This window comes from Sorex araneus, chromosome 10, assembly GCF_027595985.1.
Source record: "Sorex araneus isolate mSorAra2 chromosome 10, mSorAra2.pri, whole genome shotgun sequence".
Classification (NCBI taxonomy): domain Eukaryota; kingdom Metazoa; phylum Chordata; class Mammalia; order Eulipotyphla; family Soricidae; genus Sorex; species Sorex araneus.
This window is the reverse complement of record NC_073311.1, coordinates 47,583,060-47,600,936: the sequence shown is the minus strand read 5'-3', so window position 1 is coordinate 47,600,936 and position 17,877 is coordinate 47,583,060. Positions and strand designations below refer to the sequence as shown.

General features: G+C 54.3%; 1 protein-coding gene across 2 annotated transcripts in view; it reads right to left on the bottom strand.

Moving 5' to 3' along the window:
- RFX4 (regulatory factor X4) overlaps positions 1-17,877 on the bottom strand; it is a 164,243-nt gene that overhangs the window by 131,163 nt on the left and 15,203 nt on the right. For both annotated transcript variants that reach the window (XM_055118642.1, XM_055118641.1), the window contains exon 2: positions 960-1,046. In XM_055118642.1, coding sequence (XP_054974617.1) covers positions 960-1,046 — 87 coding nt within the window. The remainder of the gene's footprint in view (positions 1-959; positions 1,047-17,877) is intronic.

Sequence of the window (17,877 nt, the reverse complement as noted above, 5' to 3'; positions counted from 1 at the left end):
ATAGTGATAACAGAAAGAAGCCAGGGGAGGTAGACAGTGAGGGGGATGGGTGGAGGTGGGGGGGTGGTCTGCAGAGTAGTGGCCTTTGGCCTGGTGCACTGAGAAAATGGAGCTAAGAGACGCCCTTTGCCCAACGAAGGAGAAAGACACTTCCCACTGGGACTGGGAGGGATTCTTTTTATTAGTTTTTTTGTTTTTGTTTTTTGCTTTTTTGGGTCACCCCCAGCAATGCACAGGGGTTACTCCTGGTTCTGCACTCAAGAATTACTCCTGGTGGTGCTCGGGGGACCATATGGGATGCTGGGAATTGAGCCCGGGTTGGCTGCATGCAAGGCAAACGCCCTCCCTGCTGTGCTATCGCTCCAGCCCCTGAAAAGGACATTTTTTTTCAATAAGCTCTCCCACTTTTGTAGCATTTAAGGTGCCTCTACAAGTCCCGAGTCACCTGCTGCTGCCGCCAGATGCCCTGGCCTGGCATACCGCAGGGAGAGACAGGCCATTCACATGGGACCACTGACTCCAGCTGCCTAGCCCACGAGCCAGGAGCCAGGCGGCCTCGCCCGTGGAAGGACATTTACGGTTCTAAGTCACCATCTCACAGTCCCGCTACATTAAACTCACTCACAGTGACCCCGAGAAGGCTCTTTCCCACTCATATCCCACATTTCCCCCTGGGACGTCACCATGGTGGGCTCTCTGGGGACCCCTCTCAAGCCACTGGAATCCAGAAACAGCCAGTTTGGACCCTGGCCTCATTCCACGCTGACTTAAGGGCAGCAGACCCCAGCTGCAGACTCTCTCCAGGCAGGTGGGGACCCTCCCCCAAGGGACAGAGAGTCTCAGGCCACCAGGACCCCCACGGCGACTGGCCCTTCCAGACTGGGTCCCGGAAGCACCGTCCCGCTCACCCAGACACGGGTCACCAGGAGGCCTCAGTCGAGGCTGGAGCAAGCACTTACTTTCGTCATTAGAAACATTCCCCAGAGATGTGTGGCTGGAATAACGTTTGTTTTCGCTTTCATTGAGACATCTTTCAATCCAGCTCTCTAGAAAGAGAAAGAAAGAAAATCACAGAACTGCTGACGGGGGTGCTCTCCTCACATGAGATTCCAGAGCGCGGCCACCCTACGTCACCCGGGCTCGCTCAGAGAGGGACCGGAATGCACAGAGCTCCCCCAAGCACCCGGGCTGAGGACCCTCTGCTCAGTATCCAGCAGGAAAGATGGTCACGGGGAGTCCCATCAGAATAGTTCTTGGTCAAATTTCATTCATTCCAGAGCCAGAGAAGTAGCGCCGGGGTTAAGGTGCTCGACTTGCACTCAGTTGATCCCAGTTCAATCCCCGCCATTTCCTGGGATCCCAAGCATCACTAGGAGTGATCCCTGAACACAGAGCCTGCAGCCGACACCCCCCACCCACCCAGCCTCCACCTGCAACACAATGTGTGGTGCAAATCCACCCCCAACCACCAATTGATGAATTTTGAAATATTCACAGCCCAACAGAAAACCACCTGAGGATTCTCTTTCTTGGCAAAAAAAAGCTCTGCTGCTCTCAGGTCATTTTCAAACCAAGTTTGGCCAACTGAGTCATACTGGGGGGCCTATCACAGACTTGTGAATTAGCTGCTGAGACCTTTCTTCCAACAAGATCCCAAAGAAAAGCAGATAAAATCCTGTGGGCTCCAGTCTTAATAGAGAGGGATATCAGAGATCTCTTGCAGCTCACCTCTCTTTCCCTAGTGACCCCTGAAAAGGCTCTTCTGCTACAGGGGGGAGATATTTAAAAAAAAAAAAAAAGCATGCTAATAGCCAGGCAGTATGGTAAAATCCAAAAGATTATGGGTTTGTTTAATCCAATCCCAAAGGCTACAAATGTGTTCTCTGCAGTGGAAAATAATACTTATTCCTTCATCCTCCAGGCCATCCACCATTCATTCGTTCATTCATTCATTCACCCTCAGCTCTGCAGTTACTTGTTATACTGCCTGTTTTGAAAATCTGGATGTGTTCCAGTGCCAGGGGCATAGGAGGACACTAGGCACCGTACAAAGCTGGTGTTTGCTCTTGTTCAGTTTCTTCCGTTTAAGAAAATGTGGAGAGAATAAACCACACAAAATTGAACCAATCCGGGCAGGATTATACGAAAGGCCATAGGAGCATGCTTCAAACACCCACCAGTCCAGCCCCCTCTGTACACCCCCCCACCCCGTGACTACCATGAGCCACACCTACCCAGAAAGCCCACTTCGTGCTACTCATGACCACCCACACCATAGCCCTTCCGGTGCCCACATCAGGTCCTTCCCAAGGTGAAATGGCTTTTGGGTTGTGTCTGTGTATCTGTTAACCACAGGTCAAGTGTAACACGGTGACATCATCTTTTTTAGGTCCTATCTTATTTTATAAGTCTGACAAATTCTTGAGGGTTGGACCCCCATTTGATTTTTCCAGTAGACTCTTGTGATTTCTAGGGAACCACAAGTGGTGTTATAGCAGAACTGGCACTACCACTGGCCGGGTGCTTCTGAATGGTGCCATCTCCCAATGCTGCCTTTATACCACAGGCCTAACGTGTCTTGAACTAGATTTTCTGCTGGGTCCTTTCTAAATACCATCTGAGTTCTAACAACTCTCTCTGAAATAAGGGTTTTAGATTCCACACTGAAGCTAGTGGGATGCAGCAATGTGACACCACATATTTCAAAGAGCCAAGGAGAAGATGGCATGCTGACCCCTTGGGTGACATATCTGAAACAGGAGCTGAGGTTACACTGGAGCGAGGGCGGAGGGGCAAGGTGAGAGGGGGGCAGTGGATGCACAGCAAGAGATGGATTGGGTTTTTGTTTCTGTTACTTCATGTCCCACCAAACTGATCTTTCAAAAGCAGCTTCCAAAACGGAGTAGGGGGGAAATATCCAAAAGGGGGAACAAGAGGGTCATTAAGATACAAAAATTGTGTTTTCATATACTCAGTATTCACTTCTGCGTGAATGCAGAGAGGCTCACAACAGGAAAAAGCAAGAGCTCGGGGCGGGAACAAACAATTCATCCATTTCCCAAACTGTTATGGCGTGAGGTGGTATCAGTTCCTGCTTCATGTTGCCACAAACATCTAGACACACATCTCTACAATCCTTTTCGGGAGGCGTCAGAAAGTCTCAACTGCAATCTTCTAACCCTTCATATCCAGTACACTTGCCCTGTAAGCAGCTGTAGAAGATTCTAGACAACCTCAGCTGTTTCTGTTGCTGTAAATCCAACCCCTTAACTTCCTAGCTGGGCAGACACACAGTGATTCTCATTTAGGTGTAGGTTTGCATGTGTACACACACACACACACACACACACACACACACACACACTCACTCTCTCTTCTGTCTTCTCTCTTTCTCTCTCTGCCTCTGTCTGTCTGTCTCTCTTTCTCTCTCTCCATCAGGGACGGATATGAAGGAAACCTCCCCCTGCTCTCTCACCCACACCAGGATGCAGCCCACAAAAGTGGAAGTCCTTAGAAGGGCTTGCTGGGGAGAATCCCCGTGATCGCTGGGGCCCTCTCCGAGGAACTCTTGGAAACATTCCAGAGAGCAGGCTCCTAAGGGGGCCGGTGGTAGAGGCAATGATTGCAACAGCTACCCACAGAATTCACATCAAGAAAGAGCTTTCGGGATGACGGTGACTTCCTCCAACCCTGGTACTTTTCTCTTTGATTTTTACTTTTTGTTTAGCAGTGCTCGGGGCTCACTCTGGGCTCTGCGCTTGACGATCATTCCTGGCAGGGCTCAGAGAACCATATGCGTTGCCTGGGATTGAACCCCAGTTGGTTTGTGCAAGGTGAGCGCCTTACCACTGTCCTATCTCTCTGTGCACTTTCAACTGCAGCACTGGAGAGAATGAAAGCCATGTTTCCAGAAGGGTCAGAAGTACCACTGTCACCGCAGAAGTGGTGGAAGCAGGTGCCTTTATATAGCTCATGTGGCTGATCTGATTGGTTTTTACCATGGGCTTTTTCAAGACAGATCAGCTGGATGGGTTTTCACATCCTTGTTAGTACCAGATTAACCAATCAGAGAGCAGGGGCAGGGATACTTAAAGTTCCTAAGTATACGAGCCTTGTGCTACTAATCAGTGCAGTCCTAGAAGAGAAGAAAGTTAACAGAGAAGCTGCTGTGGAGAAGAAGCTACCGCAGGAGAGCCAGAGAGAAGGGACAGCTGCTACTGCAAGGCACTCCCTGGGGCCCAGCTGCTGATGACCTCTTGTGAACTCGAAAAAACAAAAGAGCTTAATAGCCTAACACCAAAGACAACCAGTGGCTGCTGTGCCGCCACCCACAAGAAGCCAGAAGCTATGGTTACACGGTAATGCCACGAGAAAAAGAGAAGGCTCGCTGAGAAACCCTTCCCCTCACTCACGGTGGCCAGTGGAGAGGAAGGCCACGTCCCTTACACGGGGCAGACATGGACGGGGGGAGGCAGAGAGAGAAAACATCTCTGTTGAAACATCTCTGTTGCTCTACCAAAGCACCCCTCTTGCTTCCGTTTCCCCTGGGAGGAAACCCTTCCCATCTCTTTGCTCTCCTGAACCAATGTTCACTGGGCTACTTGGCCCCTAGGATGGGTCTGAGCAGGGTCAAGAATGGCAGAACCATTGTCCCTCTTGTTCTGGACACGTACATGTGTTCCAAAGGCAGCTCTGGTGATTCATATTGCATGGATGCACCGTGAAATACGCAGACAGGTGGCAGACCTTGGACACACAGGCAAACGATGGCCCTTGCCTTCTCCCTGGCTTATCTGCAGTTGGTGCCCCCCCAGGGAGAGTGCTCTGTGTGATGGGGAGGCCTCTGTTTATGTCCCCTGAAGAGACAGTTCAGATACCATCCAATGTAATTGGGTACAGGCCTTACAGAGACCGACAAGTACCTGAGCAGAATGGCATGTATATTACGGTTTTGATAAAGCACTGTGCTCATCTGTGTTAGTTATCTTTAGATTGTGTGACTTAAATATAAACGCCACCACAAACTGAGCTCTTGTGGACCAGCCTTAGGCAAATAAATGCATATTATAAGCCATTATCATTTGCACTGCAATGCCACAGCTTATAACAAGCGGATGAGTTAGTTGCCATTGATATGCCCACTTTAGAGATGAGATGATGCTCCGAAAGATTAGGTCACTTGTCCAAGTCACTTGGTATGGCCAGCACCCAAACTCGGGGCATAATTCCAATTTTTCTTTCTCTTGGTGTGGACTGAATTACTTTCTGATGTTCTGTATACAGTCTATAGCACACAGCACCAACATTACACCATGGACACTGGGCCACATAGCCTTAGGACTTTTGTTAGCACTCTAGTTACACATGATCATTTTTGCCAAATTCCCTACTATATTTCTTTGTCGGGCTTTTATACATAGCAGGCTCTTTGCTTTAGAGCTCAGGTGATTTAAGAAAGGAACCCATTTGCCCTACCATTGCCTTTGACCCTCCACCAAAGCTGGCAACAAATTTCTTCCAGTAGTCTGGCCGCAGTAAAGATTTCATAACATAATAATATGAGAGTAACACCCAAGGACAGTAGAGACAGAGACAGGAGGATCGCTCCACAGTGTGGAAGCTTGTAAGCTTGTAAGCTCCACAGTCTTACAAGCTGGGGGAGACGACAGTTGGGATAGAGAAGGGACCACTAAGTCAGTGATGGTTGGAGGGAGATGTATGCTGAAAGTAGACTAAGGATTGAACACAATGGCCTCTCGTTATCAGTATTACAAACCATGATGCCCAAAAGAAGAGAGAGAGTAATAAGGAAAGTGCCTGCCCTAGAGGTGGGAGGGATACCGGCAAAAATGGTGGTGGGAAATGTGCACTGGTGGAGGGATGGGTGTTGGATCATTGTATGACTGAAACTCAATCATGAAAGCTTTGTAACTGTAGCTCACAGTGATTCAACAAAAATAAAATTAAATTAAAAATAAACATTTCATCATGACACACAGGATATCAAAGAATGCACTGCACCTAAACTAACACATCCGCTGGACTACAGAATGTCCTAATCCTCCCCCAGCCCTTTTTAAAGGCATGAGAAAGCACAACCCATCAAAGCAAAGGTAGGTTTCCTTCTGAAGGTAGCAAACTTCAGGCTGGAGTGCACACAGTAGACCTGAGTTTCTTCCCTGGCACTGCATGGCTTCCTGAGCACTTGAGTCAAGAGCAACCTCAAGCACCACTGGTGTGGGACAAAGAGAAGACAGTAAAATTCGAGCAACATTTATTTAGCATTTTTCTAGACACAAGAAGAGCAGCTATGGTAAAGCTGTGAGAGATCCAGGAATGAAAAAGACTGGCTCCTGCCCTTAGTGGCCATTTAGGATGCCAGGCAAATGCTACCCTCACGCTCATGAATGCAGGGACTAGTAACTGGTGTTCTTCAGACAGCGGCTCTCTCTGCCCCTGGCCTCACAGGTGCTACAGATACACATGCTGTGGAATGCACTGCTGCTTTCAAAATGCAGCCCTAAGATCCTACCGCATGCACAGTGCAGTGAGAGTCCCTGGTGGTCTAAGCGAAAGCACAGCGCAATACTGTGTGGGGTAGGTTTGAACGGTTCTAAGGAGGAACATGAAAATGGAGATTCAAAGCAGCAGGTTTTTTTGTTTGTTTGTTTGTTTTTACTGAACCATGAGATAGTTACAAAGCTTTCATGTTTGAGTTCCAGTCATACAATGATTGAACACCCATCCCTCCACCAGTGTACAATTTCCACCACCAATGTTCCCAGTATCCTTCCCCTCACCATCCCACCACACCTTCTGCCTCCATGGCAGACAATTTTCTTCTTAATTTCTCTCTCTACTTTTGGGCTTCATGGTTTGCAATACAGATATTGAGAGGACATCATGTTTGGTCCTTTGTCTACTTTCAGCACACATCTCCCATCTCGAGCAATCCCTCCAACCATCGTTGACTTAGTGATCCCTTCTCTATCCCAGCTGCCTTCTCCCCCAGCTCCTGAGACAGGCTTCCAACTATGGGGCAATATTCTTGGCCCTTGTCTCTACTGCCCTTGGTTGTTAGTCCCATATTATGATATTTTATATTCCACAAATGAGTGGAGTCATTCTATGTCTCAAAGCAGCAGTTCTAATACGAGACAGACTGATCAATGCCACAATTCAAGCCAGCTAACTTCCTGTTCCCCGCGGCCCTCCTGCTGGCCCATACAAGCCACTGGATCTTTCAGCAAGGATCAAGCTTGTTCTAAGTGGCCAACAGCATTATCCAGTGGCGGGCCGAGAGTGTAGCTGCCTGCTCTTGATCTGTCTGAGACCCTGGGCAGAAGGAGGGTGGGTGCTGAGAAGGTCCGGCAGGTTCTCACTTTAACAAGTTTAAGTCTCACTCCTCAGAGGCAGATCTTCCTTGGTGCCTCCCCACTAGGGATCAAAGATTTGGGAAATCCCATTTGAAAGGGACTCCTGGTTCAAATAACGAGGCTGGGCAGGGCCATGAGAGAGGTTGGGTTTTTCTAGCGACGCTGTTCCCTTTCTAGCCACAAAGAACTGAAGAGGTGAAGGCAGGGACAGGGCAAGCACCGGGCATCCCGCCTCAGGGCAGGGCGTCATGAATATGCAGCAGACGGAGCTGTCAAAAGCCTAGTAGACCCTGGAGCTTATGGAACATGTTTCCATAGAGAAGGTGACCTGAACACTTCACCATCTACCCCAGGGGGATGGAACATGCACCCCGATTTACAGATGAGGAAACTGGGATCAAGAACACGGCAGTGACCTGTTTGGAAAAGGTCAGTCAAGGTCACACCATTAGAAGGAATGAATATTCAAATCCAGATCTTCAATTTCTAGATCTTATGCCTATCCTCTGACAGCTCACTGTGCACAGACTGTCTGATCTCTCTTACACTATCTCCCCACCCACCTGTCTGTCTGTCCATCCATTCATCTGTCTGTCCATATCCACCCATCCACCCACCCACCTCCCTCTCTGTCCATTCATCCACACATCTACCCACCCACCCATCCATCCATCCACCCATCTACCCACCCACCTATCTACCCACCTATCCATCTCTCCATCCATCCACCCATCCATCCAGTTACCCATTGACCATCCATCCATGCACTCATTCATCCATCTGTCTGTCCATTCATATATCCATCCATCCATTCATCTACTCACTCAATCTGTCCATCCAGCCAGCCAGCCATCTCTCTATTCATCCACCCCACCACCAATCCATCTATTTGGCAAGTGCTTTCTATGTCAAATCCTAATAGATGACTTATTTAACAGGAAGTAAATAAATGAAGATTATCTCTAGACCAGAATCTCAGAACCTGAAAAGCGTCGTATTTGTTTCTATGATCTCTTTACTTGTTCTCCCCAACCCATACCCGCCATGTTCCCCGAACAGTGTCAGGCACAAAGCAGATGGGGCTGCTGGGAATGGATTCAAGAAGATGACAGGACATACTGAGGGACCTGGGAGTCCTTGTCAAGGATCTTCAAGGAGAGGGATGGAGAGAGAGCAGTGCAGCGAGGGCGCTGGCCTCATATGCAGCCAACCCAAATTCAACCCCGGCTCCTCATGTGGTCCCCATACCATCATCCAGGCACTGCCAGGAGTAATTCATGAGATGAAGTGCCGCAGGATCCCAGTGTGCATCACTGACCCGGTCAGGGCGGCAGAGGGACAGGCGTCCCCAGCACCCCAGACTGCTTCCCTGGGGTCCCCACAGCCAGGAGTGGATGCCAGGCCATGGCAGAAAGCAGGGTCTCAGGGACAAAGGTCACGAGTGGGCTCTGGGAAGGATGAAGAGTTCGCTGGCCTGTGACCCCAGGAGTGGTGGCAGGCAGGCGGAAGGGGGTATGGTGGAAAGAGACTGAGATGACCCTCCCACCCACCCACCCCCGCCCATCATCAGACCAAGAAGCTGCAAGCAGAAAGACCCCCTGGGAAGGCAAGCCATGGGGGAGTGACCGGCCTGCCGTGATCCTTAAGTTCAGGAAGCCGGGGGCGTCCTGGAGGGGGCACCCCTGAGAGACCCCTGGGAAGGCACCCCGATGTTAACTGTAGGCCCCTGGGAGCCCCGACGCCCCTGTGTTGTGCTGGGCCTAGCTGAGGAACCCGCAGCTGTGGAAACACCCATCGAAGGGCTGGGGAGCTACCCTGGCGGCTATCAAGAAAGGTCCAGTTTCTCCCATCCTCCGGGAGGTGCCCCATGTCCCCCCTCGGGCCCCAGTCATCACCCCGGAAGAGGGCCGACATGGCCTGCTCTTCGGGTCTGGGCTCTCTCCGCCTGGTCATTCTCTCAGCCCCCGTCTCTCCCCCCACAGGGAGACACAGGGAAGTCTGGGACCAGGGGGCACAGCTGGGGCCCCCAGTGGGCGCCTGAGAGTCACAGGGTTGCCATGGTGACATGGCCCTGCGAGGAGGGGGGAGAAGGGGGCGCCTCTTTGCACCCCCCAGAGGCAGGCCCGGCTCCCATCCTGCTTTCATTCCTCCCTCACTCCTGAGAGGTCCATGAAACGCCTGCTGTTCGCAGCGCCCGGGGCCCCAGGAGGCCACGGGTGGGGACAGCAAACAGCCCGCGAGGGGCATCAGAGCATGGAATGAACGGGACAGAGAGACGAGTGAGCGGCGGGGGCTGTTCCAAGGAGCGGGGTCACCGAAGGCCTCTCTGCAGGAGTCAGAGCTGGGACCAGGCCTGAGCAGGAGGGCTCGGGAGGGAGTAGCGGGGAGTGGGGAGGCCAGGGGAGAGACCCCTTTCCCCTCTCCTGGGACCCCAACGACCTCAGCTCAGCCAGGCGGCTCCTGCTGGAGTCCCCTGAGAGGTGAGACCAGAAGGGCCCTGCCAGGGAACAACCGGACCCGGCCTCTTACGGAGGCTCCGGGGATAGGTGGGCGTGAGCTGTGATACGGTCACACAGACACGCGCCCCTCCACCCAGCGCCCCAGCACAGACCAGGAGCCACCAGGGGTGGCCCCATCTTTGCAAGCCAGAGACTGCTTGGAGGAAGCAGCCTTGGAGGCACTCAAGAATCAGAGCAGGAGGTTCCAGAAAGAGGAGGTGCCCCACGGGAGGAAGCAGCTCAGCAGGTGGGCAGGAGACCCAGCATCAGGACCACACGCTCAAGGCCTGGCCTGAGCAGACTGTTCCACGGGGGCCGGGCACTGGGCCCCGCCATAGGCATCAGCCCACACAGAGGCCCGAGAGAGGAGCTGCGAGTTCAGGGCCCAGCGGGTGGGGAACCTCTCTGAGCTCCCGAGGAACCGGACACATGCAGAGCAGCCGCTAAACGCCATGACACAGAAGAGAAGTCGGGAGGCAGGAGGCCGTGCCGGGGAGCGGGCATCTCTCTCGCTTCTGCTGCAGACCTGGGCACTTCAGAGAGTGCCAGAGGCGCTGCTGGGCCCGTGTCCAGGCTCACCCTAGCCAGCATGGTCCCAGGCTTCATACACACACATGCATACACACACATGCATACACACAAACACACATGTACATACACACACATATGTGCATCTGTGCATATACACATGCATCCACATATGTACATATATACACATATTCACGCATATACACATATACTCACGTAACATACATATAGACACGTACACACATAATTACATGCATATACACACATACATCATACAACCCACACATACCCATAATTACACTCACATAACTCACATAACACACATATCCACCCATAATTATAACATACACATATGCGCACACACACAGATACACTCATGTACTCACACGCACGCACACGCACACACGGGCAGGAAGCCATTGCTAGAGTCTCATTCCTCTCAGAGGCCCAAATGGGAATGGACACTGTGCGTGACCGGGGCCCTTACCCACCCAGCCAATCCCCGCCGTGGGGCCCCCGTGCCGCGTCCCCATCCCCGGAGCCTCACTGGCAGCCGGACGCAGGCGTGTCAGGGGACAGGCTGCCTGGATGCGGCCTCCCCGCGAGCACCACCAGCGTCCTACGGCCTGTTTCTCCGCTGCTGCCTCGCGCCCCCGCTGCGGGGAAGTGTCCACTGCTGGCCCAGCGGCGGTGGAATAGCGCCCTGACACTGGCCCGGTCACGGTGGGGGCGGGGACCACACTGCCTGGCCTGGACAAAGGAGACCGTGGGTGGCCTGCTTCGGCCTCTCTGCCCACGACCAGGAAGCGCCCGCTCCTACAGCACCCGGGGCAGGAAGCAGGGCCCGAGGGACGCCCCCCCCCATGCCCCCCCCCCACTCGAGCCTGGCTCTCCCCCGACCCCGGGAGGTGCTGCCCCTCCTCAGAGCCGCCGTTTACCCGAAGATCAATTCCCCATCTGTGGTCCTGCTCACCCTGCCCACTCGGCTCAAAGAACCCTCACCCGTCTGCCTCTTTCTGGGGGGGCGGGCGGCTGCGCCAGGGACGGAACATGGCACTGACCGCACAAGGCCATGGCCCACTCGCCCCTTCCCACTTGGGCGGGGTGGGGAGTGGAGAGAGCACAGCAGGGCCCGGTGCTTGCCGTCCATACAGCCAGCCCGGGTTCCACGCCCCGTGCCCCGGGTGGTCTTCCCGGCCCCGCCAGGAGGAGTGCCTGAGCAGAGAGCCAGCAGCAAGCCCTGAGAACTGCTGGGTGGCCCCCAGTCCCACCCCTCCCCCCCCCAAAAAAAAATTCCAAGCGGTTTTCACCACTAGGTTCTCCTGACTCTATTTCCCTTAAAAGCGCATCTTCCCCAAACTGCCCTTTCGTGTGTGTGCCTCAGTTTCCAGTCATTCCAATGGAAACATGGGCTCCAGAGGGCTCCTGATGAAGTTCATGGGCGGAGTGAGGAGGAGGAGGAGGAAGACGGGGTGGAGGAGGAGGTGGAGGAGGAGGAGGAGGCAGAGGAGGCGGGAGGCAGACAGAAGTCAGTATTAGCAGCTATAGTGCTCACGGAGCAAGTGCTCTCACCTCTATTCCTCATCACTGACCACCCCGGCAGCCTCAGTATCCTCCGACCTCCCCAGCCGCTCCTGCCTGTTGCCTCCCCAGACTCCTCTAGCCTGTCCGCTGTCTGTCCTGCATCGGCGGCTGGGGAAACTTCCCATGGGTGCAGACGGTCGCGCCAACCTAACTCTTCACTAGGGCAGGGGACCAAATGGAGTGCCGGGGATCGAACCCGGGTAGAACCAGGTGCCAGGCAAAGGCCCTACCCACTATACTATTACTCTGGCCCTGCCTGTGGGTGTTATTATCCCGCTTATCACAATAGCGCAAGGCCAGAGAGAACGGTGGGGCGGGCGCGAGGAGGAGGAAGCCTGGGTGAGCACAGCGAAGAGCTACGCCCTGTGACGCTACTGCACTGTCCCCTCTGGACAATCCATGCGACCAGGATTTGGCCGTCTCTCCCCCCATCCTCTGGGTCTCAATCGCAGCCGGCTCCAGGTGAGCAGGGGACACGTGACGTCTGCAGGACCAGGACGGCGGTGTCCAGGTTAAGGACCATCGTCTTCACCCCCATCCCGGTCCCAGCGGTGGCACGGGTCCAGGACCCGAAGCCAGGCAGCAGCTGAGTCAGGATTTGAACCTGACCGTGCCCTGACCATGAAGTCAGACACGGAACGGCACACATCTCCAGAGTCCCGCTGAGTTCTCCGCAGCGCCAACCAGCCCCACACAGTGAGCTCGATGAACTTTCCCACCGTGCAAAAAGAAAAAAAAAACCCTCGGGTGAGCCCTAAGTTTAGGGTCCCTCTTTTCACGCTGTGCCAGGAATAATGCGGACACCCCCCAGGAGCACTCAAGCAGGGGCTGTTCACGGGTCAGGAACTCAGGGGCAGATCCACGAGGCCAGGGGCAAAGACAGGAGGCCGTGGGGCCCGGCACCAGCGCCAGGCACACAAGCACCACTAAGCCCTGCAACAGCAGCACCTCGGCAGTGGGGTCAACTCTGCCGAGTTAACCCCACCCAACGCCTCCCTCACATCCGCGCTCTTCTCTGTGTCCGTGTCGTGTTAAGTCTGGACAAACCGCACACACTTGCCATGAGATGTGGACCTCGTCACTGTGGCCTTCTCATTTCTTTGCTTCCTGCCTTTCCCGTGCCTGCTAGCTCCTCTGTTCTCTCCTCTCCCCTGCACCCCCCTTCCAGCACCCCCTTGGATGAGACATGGGGAACCGGGAGCTGGCACACAGCACCGGGTCCCTGCTTTGCCTGCTACAGAGCCCAGCGTCGGATCCCCGATGTCGCCTGCTCTTCGAGCACTGCCAAAAATCACCCCCCCCCCGCCAAAACCAAGTCACAAGCACCTCCTCCCTCCCCTGCCACCCCCCCAAAAAAAGAGATGTAGCCCTATGGCCCAGGTGTGGCCAGTGGCAGAGCACCCACCTCACAGACCCCAAGCCCAAGCCTCTGGGCTGAGTCCCAGCACTGCCGCTGTGACCCTGACACCCCCACTGTTGAGCGACCACCCCACCCCCACACCCAGCACTGGGCGGTGATGTCCATCTTATCCCCCTGCCCAGCCTCCCTCTTGAATCCCTTCTAGCTCTCTCCTGCTAGTTCACTGGGGGCAGTGGAAGGGGTCTCAGGAGGAAGGACACCAGATCTCACCTGCCCCTTGCAGAAGTCCACATAAGCACCGGCACCACCAAATAAATGACCTAACCTCATAGGCCTCAATTTCTTTATAATATAAAAAGAAAAGGGCCAGAGCAGTAGCACAGCAGGGAGGGCGTTTGCCTTGCACACGACCGACCAGAGTTCAATCTCCGGCATCCCATATGGCCCCCCAAGCACCGCCAAGAGTAATTCCTGATTGCAGAGCCAGGAGCAACCCCTGAGAATTGTCCAGTGTGACCCAAAAAGAGGAGGAGGAGGAGGAGGAGGAGGAGGAGGAGGAGGAGGAGGAGGAGGAGGAGGAGAAGGAGGAGGAGGAGGGGGAGGAGGAGGAGGAGGAGGAGGAGGAGGAGGAAGAAGAAGAAGAAGAAGAAGAAGAAGAAGAAGAAGAAGAAGAAGAAGAAGAAGAAGAAGAAGAAGAAGAAGAGGAGGAGGAGGAGGAGGAGGAGGAGGAGGAGGAGGAGGAGGAGGAGGAGGAGGAGGAGGAGGAGGAGGAAGAAGAAGAAGAAGAAGAAGAAGAAGAAGAAGAAGAAGAAGAAGAAGAAGAAGAAGAAGAAGAAGAAGAAAAAGAAGAAGGAGGAGGAGGAGGAGGAGGTGAAGGAGAAGGAGAAGGAAGGAGAAGCAGAAGGAAAAGAAGGAGGAGGAAAAGGAGAAGGAGAAGAAGGAGAAGGAGAAAGAGAAGAAGGAGAAGAAAAGGGAGAGGGAGGGGAAGGGGAAGGAGGAAGGGGGAGAGGGAGGAGGAGAAGAAGGAGGAAGAGGAGGAGGAGTAGGAGGAGAAGGAGAAGGAGGAGGAGAAGGAGGAGGAGGAGGAGAAGAAGGAGGAGGAGAAGGAGGAGGAGGAGGAGGAGGAGAAGGAGAAGAAGAAGAAATAATTATGAAGACTAATTCATAGTCAGGAACTATGAAGGCAGATCAGGAACTATGAAGTTCCTCCAGGGCTCACTGGGTGTCCTCACCCTCTGCCCTGTGTTTGGGACCAGGCCCACTTGTCACAGAAGAGCAGGTCATCAAGGAGAGGACAGAGGGAGGACAGAGAGGCACGGAAGCCACCAAGGTGTTGACACCGCCTGGCATCTGGCAGCAGCTCCAGAGAGTTGCTCACCTGCAGGGACGTGCCAGGTGCCGTGTGCATAGGCCCAGCCTGTCCCGGAAAGCAAGCAGAAGGGTCCGTGGGTCCATCCCCATGGACGGAGGGAGCATGGACTTATGCTAGAGCAGCTCTGGTAGGTGCCACGCCCAGACCCTGCCACGACGGGTGGGGGTGTGGGGGAACCAAGGAAGGTGCCTCTCTCGGGCCGGGCAGCGCTGACGGGCAGCAGGGGTCAGTACCCTGCAAGACTGAGCCGAGAGGCCGCCCTCTGTGTGGAGGGAACCTTCCTGGCCACTCTCTGCCTGCTTCGGACAGAGCAGGAGCCAGTGTGGGGGCACAGGAAACCCCAGTGTGAGGGGTCCTGAGGCTGTGTGTGAGGCTGCATCCCAGGAGGGGGGCAGTTTCCCTGGGGTGGGGACGATCCTCACCCACGGGCACGTAAGGAAGCATACTGACAGGGCCACAGACGGGGTTCTGTCACACCTGTCCATGTGGTGTGGGGCAGGAGGAGAAGCAGCCGGTGGCCCAAAAGCCCTCTGTTGACTGTTCGCATGTGGCCAGGGGCCTGTGCTGAGCGTTGGCTGCATGGCTTCATTAACCTTGCAGGTAAGTCCACCTCGAGGTGCCACCATGCTGAAAAGCACGTTGAGGCACAGTGGAGCTGCTGACCCACTGAGTTCATGCAGCCAGCCTAGGGCAAAGCCACCGGGGCCCTTGCTGCAATGACTGGGCCAGTGGTGGCCACCAGCTGCACGATGATCCTAACAGCTGGTTCACTAGCTGCCAACTCCCCACAACTGACAATGCATAGTAGGCACCGTGAGCTGCAACGTCTCGGCAATGCCACGGGCTCTGAGCATCGGTGTGGGTGGGGTTCCACGTTGGGACATGTAACAGGGAACATCAGGGATCACAGAAGTCATCCTGCAAACGTCATCAAGGCACGCAAACGTCAGCTGGCTCTGTTCTGCCAAAGGCTCATTCCACCATTATGCAAACTCGTGCAATATTATTCTCCATATTTCATAACACTTCCTCTTATGTAAAATGACGCAGCCACCATAGAAAACCTGCATGGCGATTACTCAAAAAATGAAGACGCCAAATACCCTGTGGTCCAGCTAGCCCATTTCGGGGTCCTTCACCTGAAGCACTAATTTGCAAAGATGCATGCTCCCTTATAGTCACTGCAGCGTTACTGATAATAGCCGAGGTTTGGGAACAGATTGTACCCAGTGATGGAAGATACGGAACAGAGACTCAACAGAAGAGTACTCAGCTGTTAAAACAAGAAATCCTGCGCGGTGACAAGGATGGACCCAGAGGGGATCACGCCCAGTGAAGAGTCAAAGAAAGACAAAATGAGAGCCCTCTCCCGTGAGAGCCAGAGTCATGAGAAACAAACAAGACGGAACTGAAACGGGCTCTTAGGTATGAGAGAACCATGGTGGTGGCCAGCTGGGATGGGCCGGCAGATGGCAGGTCAGGAAACGGGATCGACTGTGGAGGGAGCCAGATTAGGTGGTAGTCACAGACATTAAAACAGAACTGCTGAGGGACTGGAGCGATAGCACAGCAGGGAGGGCATTTGCCTTGCATGCAGCCGATCTGGGTTCGAATCCCAGCATCCCATATGGTCTCCTGAGCACCGCCAGGAGTAATTCCTGAGTGCAGAGCCAGGAGTAACTCCTGTGCATCACCAGGTGTGACTCAAAAAGCAAAACAAAACAAAAAAAACAGAGCTGGTGGGATAGAGAAGGGACCACCAAGTAAACGATGCTTGGAGGGCTCGCTTGGGGTGGGAGACGTGTGCTGAAAGCAGACTATGGACCGAACATCATGATGGCCACTTAGTACCCGTATTGCAAACCATAACACCCAAAAGGAGAGAGAGAGGAAAAGGAATGTGCCTGCCACAGAGGGGAGGGGGGAGGAGGATCAGGGGGGGTGGCAGGAGGGACACTGGGAACATTGGTGGTGGAGAACGGGCACTGGTGGAGAAATGGGTACTCGATCACTGTATGACTGAAACGTAATCACGAAAGTTTGTAAGTCTGTAACTGTATCTCATGGTGATCCATTTGAACAAAAACAAAAAAAAGCCGGACACCTCATCCTAGAAGGGACGAGGAGCTTTTCCTGCCCGGGCCATCGGGGCTATAGCACCACTCCCGGGCCACACAGTATAGGCAGATGGGGGCACCGAGTCTGCCCTCCGCGCTCCAGGGCCAGGCCACAGGACGCTGCAGGTCGGACACCTCCCACCCCTGCAAATGAACAATCTTACCTCAAAAAGAGAAATAGAAAAGAAGATTTTAAGCTCCAAAAGGGAGAGATTGTGTTTAAGTAAACAGACAAAGCCCTAGAAGGGGGGTAAGGGTGGGCGAGAGGCCACATTTGCCCAAGCAAGCGGTGGGTGGGGCGCTTTCTCCAGTGGGTAGGAGGCTGCACTCGCAGCACGATGGCGCAAGGCAGCCCCAGAAGGAGCACCCCAGGGGTCAGCAGCAGCCTGCAGCCAGGGTGGTCTCCAAGTGCGCCTGAGAGCAGGTGTGCCCAGCACACCCAGAGAGAGTACTCCCACAGACCCAGGAAGTAGGCCCCTACCCAGAGAGAGTACTCCCACACACCCAGGGAGTAGCCCCCTACACAGAGAGAGCACTCCCACACACCCAGGGAGTAGCCCCCTACCCAGAGAGAGTACTCCCACACACCCAGGGAGTAGCCCACTACCCAGAGAGAGCACTCCCACACACCCAGGGAGTAGGCCCCTACCCAGAGAGAGTACTCCCACACACCCAGGGGGTAGCCCCCTACCCAGAGAGAGTACTCCCACATACCCAGGGAGTAGCCCCCTACCCAGAGAGAGTACTCCCGCACACCCAGGGAGTAGGCCCCTACCCAGAGAGAGTACTCCCGCACACCCAGGGAGTAGCCCCCTACCCAGAGAGAGTACTCCCACATACCCAGGGAGTAGCCCCCTACCCAGAGAGAGTACTCCCGCACACCCAGGGAGTAGGCCCCTACCCAGAGAGAGTACTCCCACACACCCAGGGAGTAGCCCCCTACCCAGAGAGAGTACTCCCACACACCCAGGGAGTAGCCCCCTACCCAGAGAGAGTACTCCCGCACACCCAGGGAGTAGGCCCCTACCCAGAGAGAGTACTC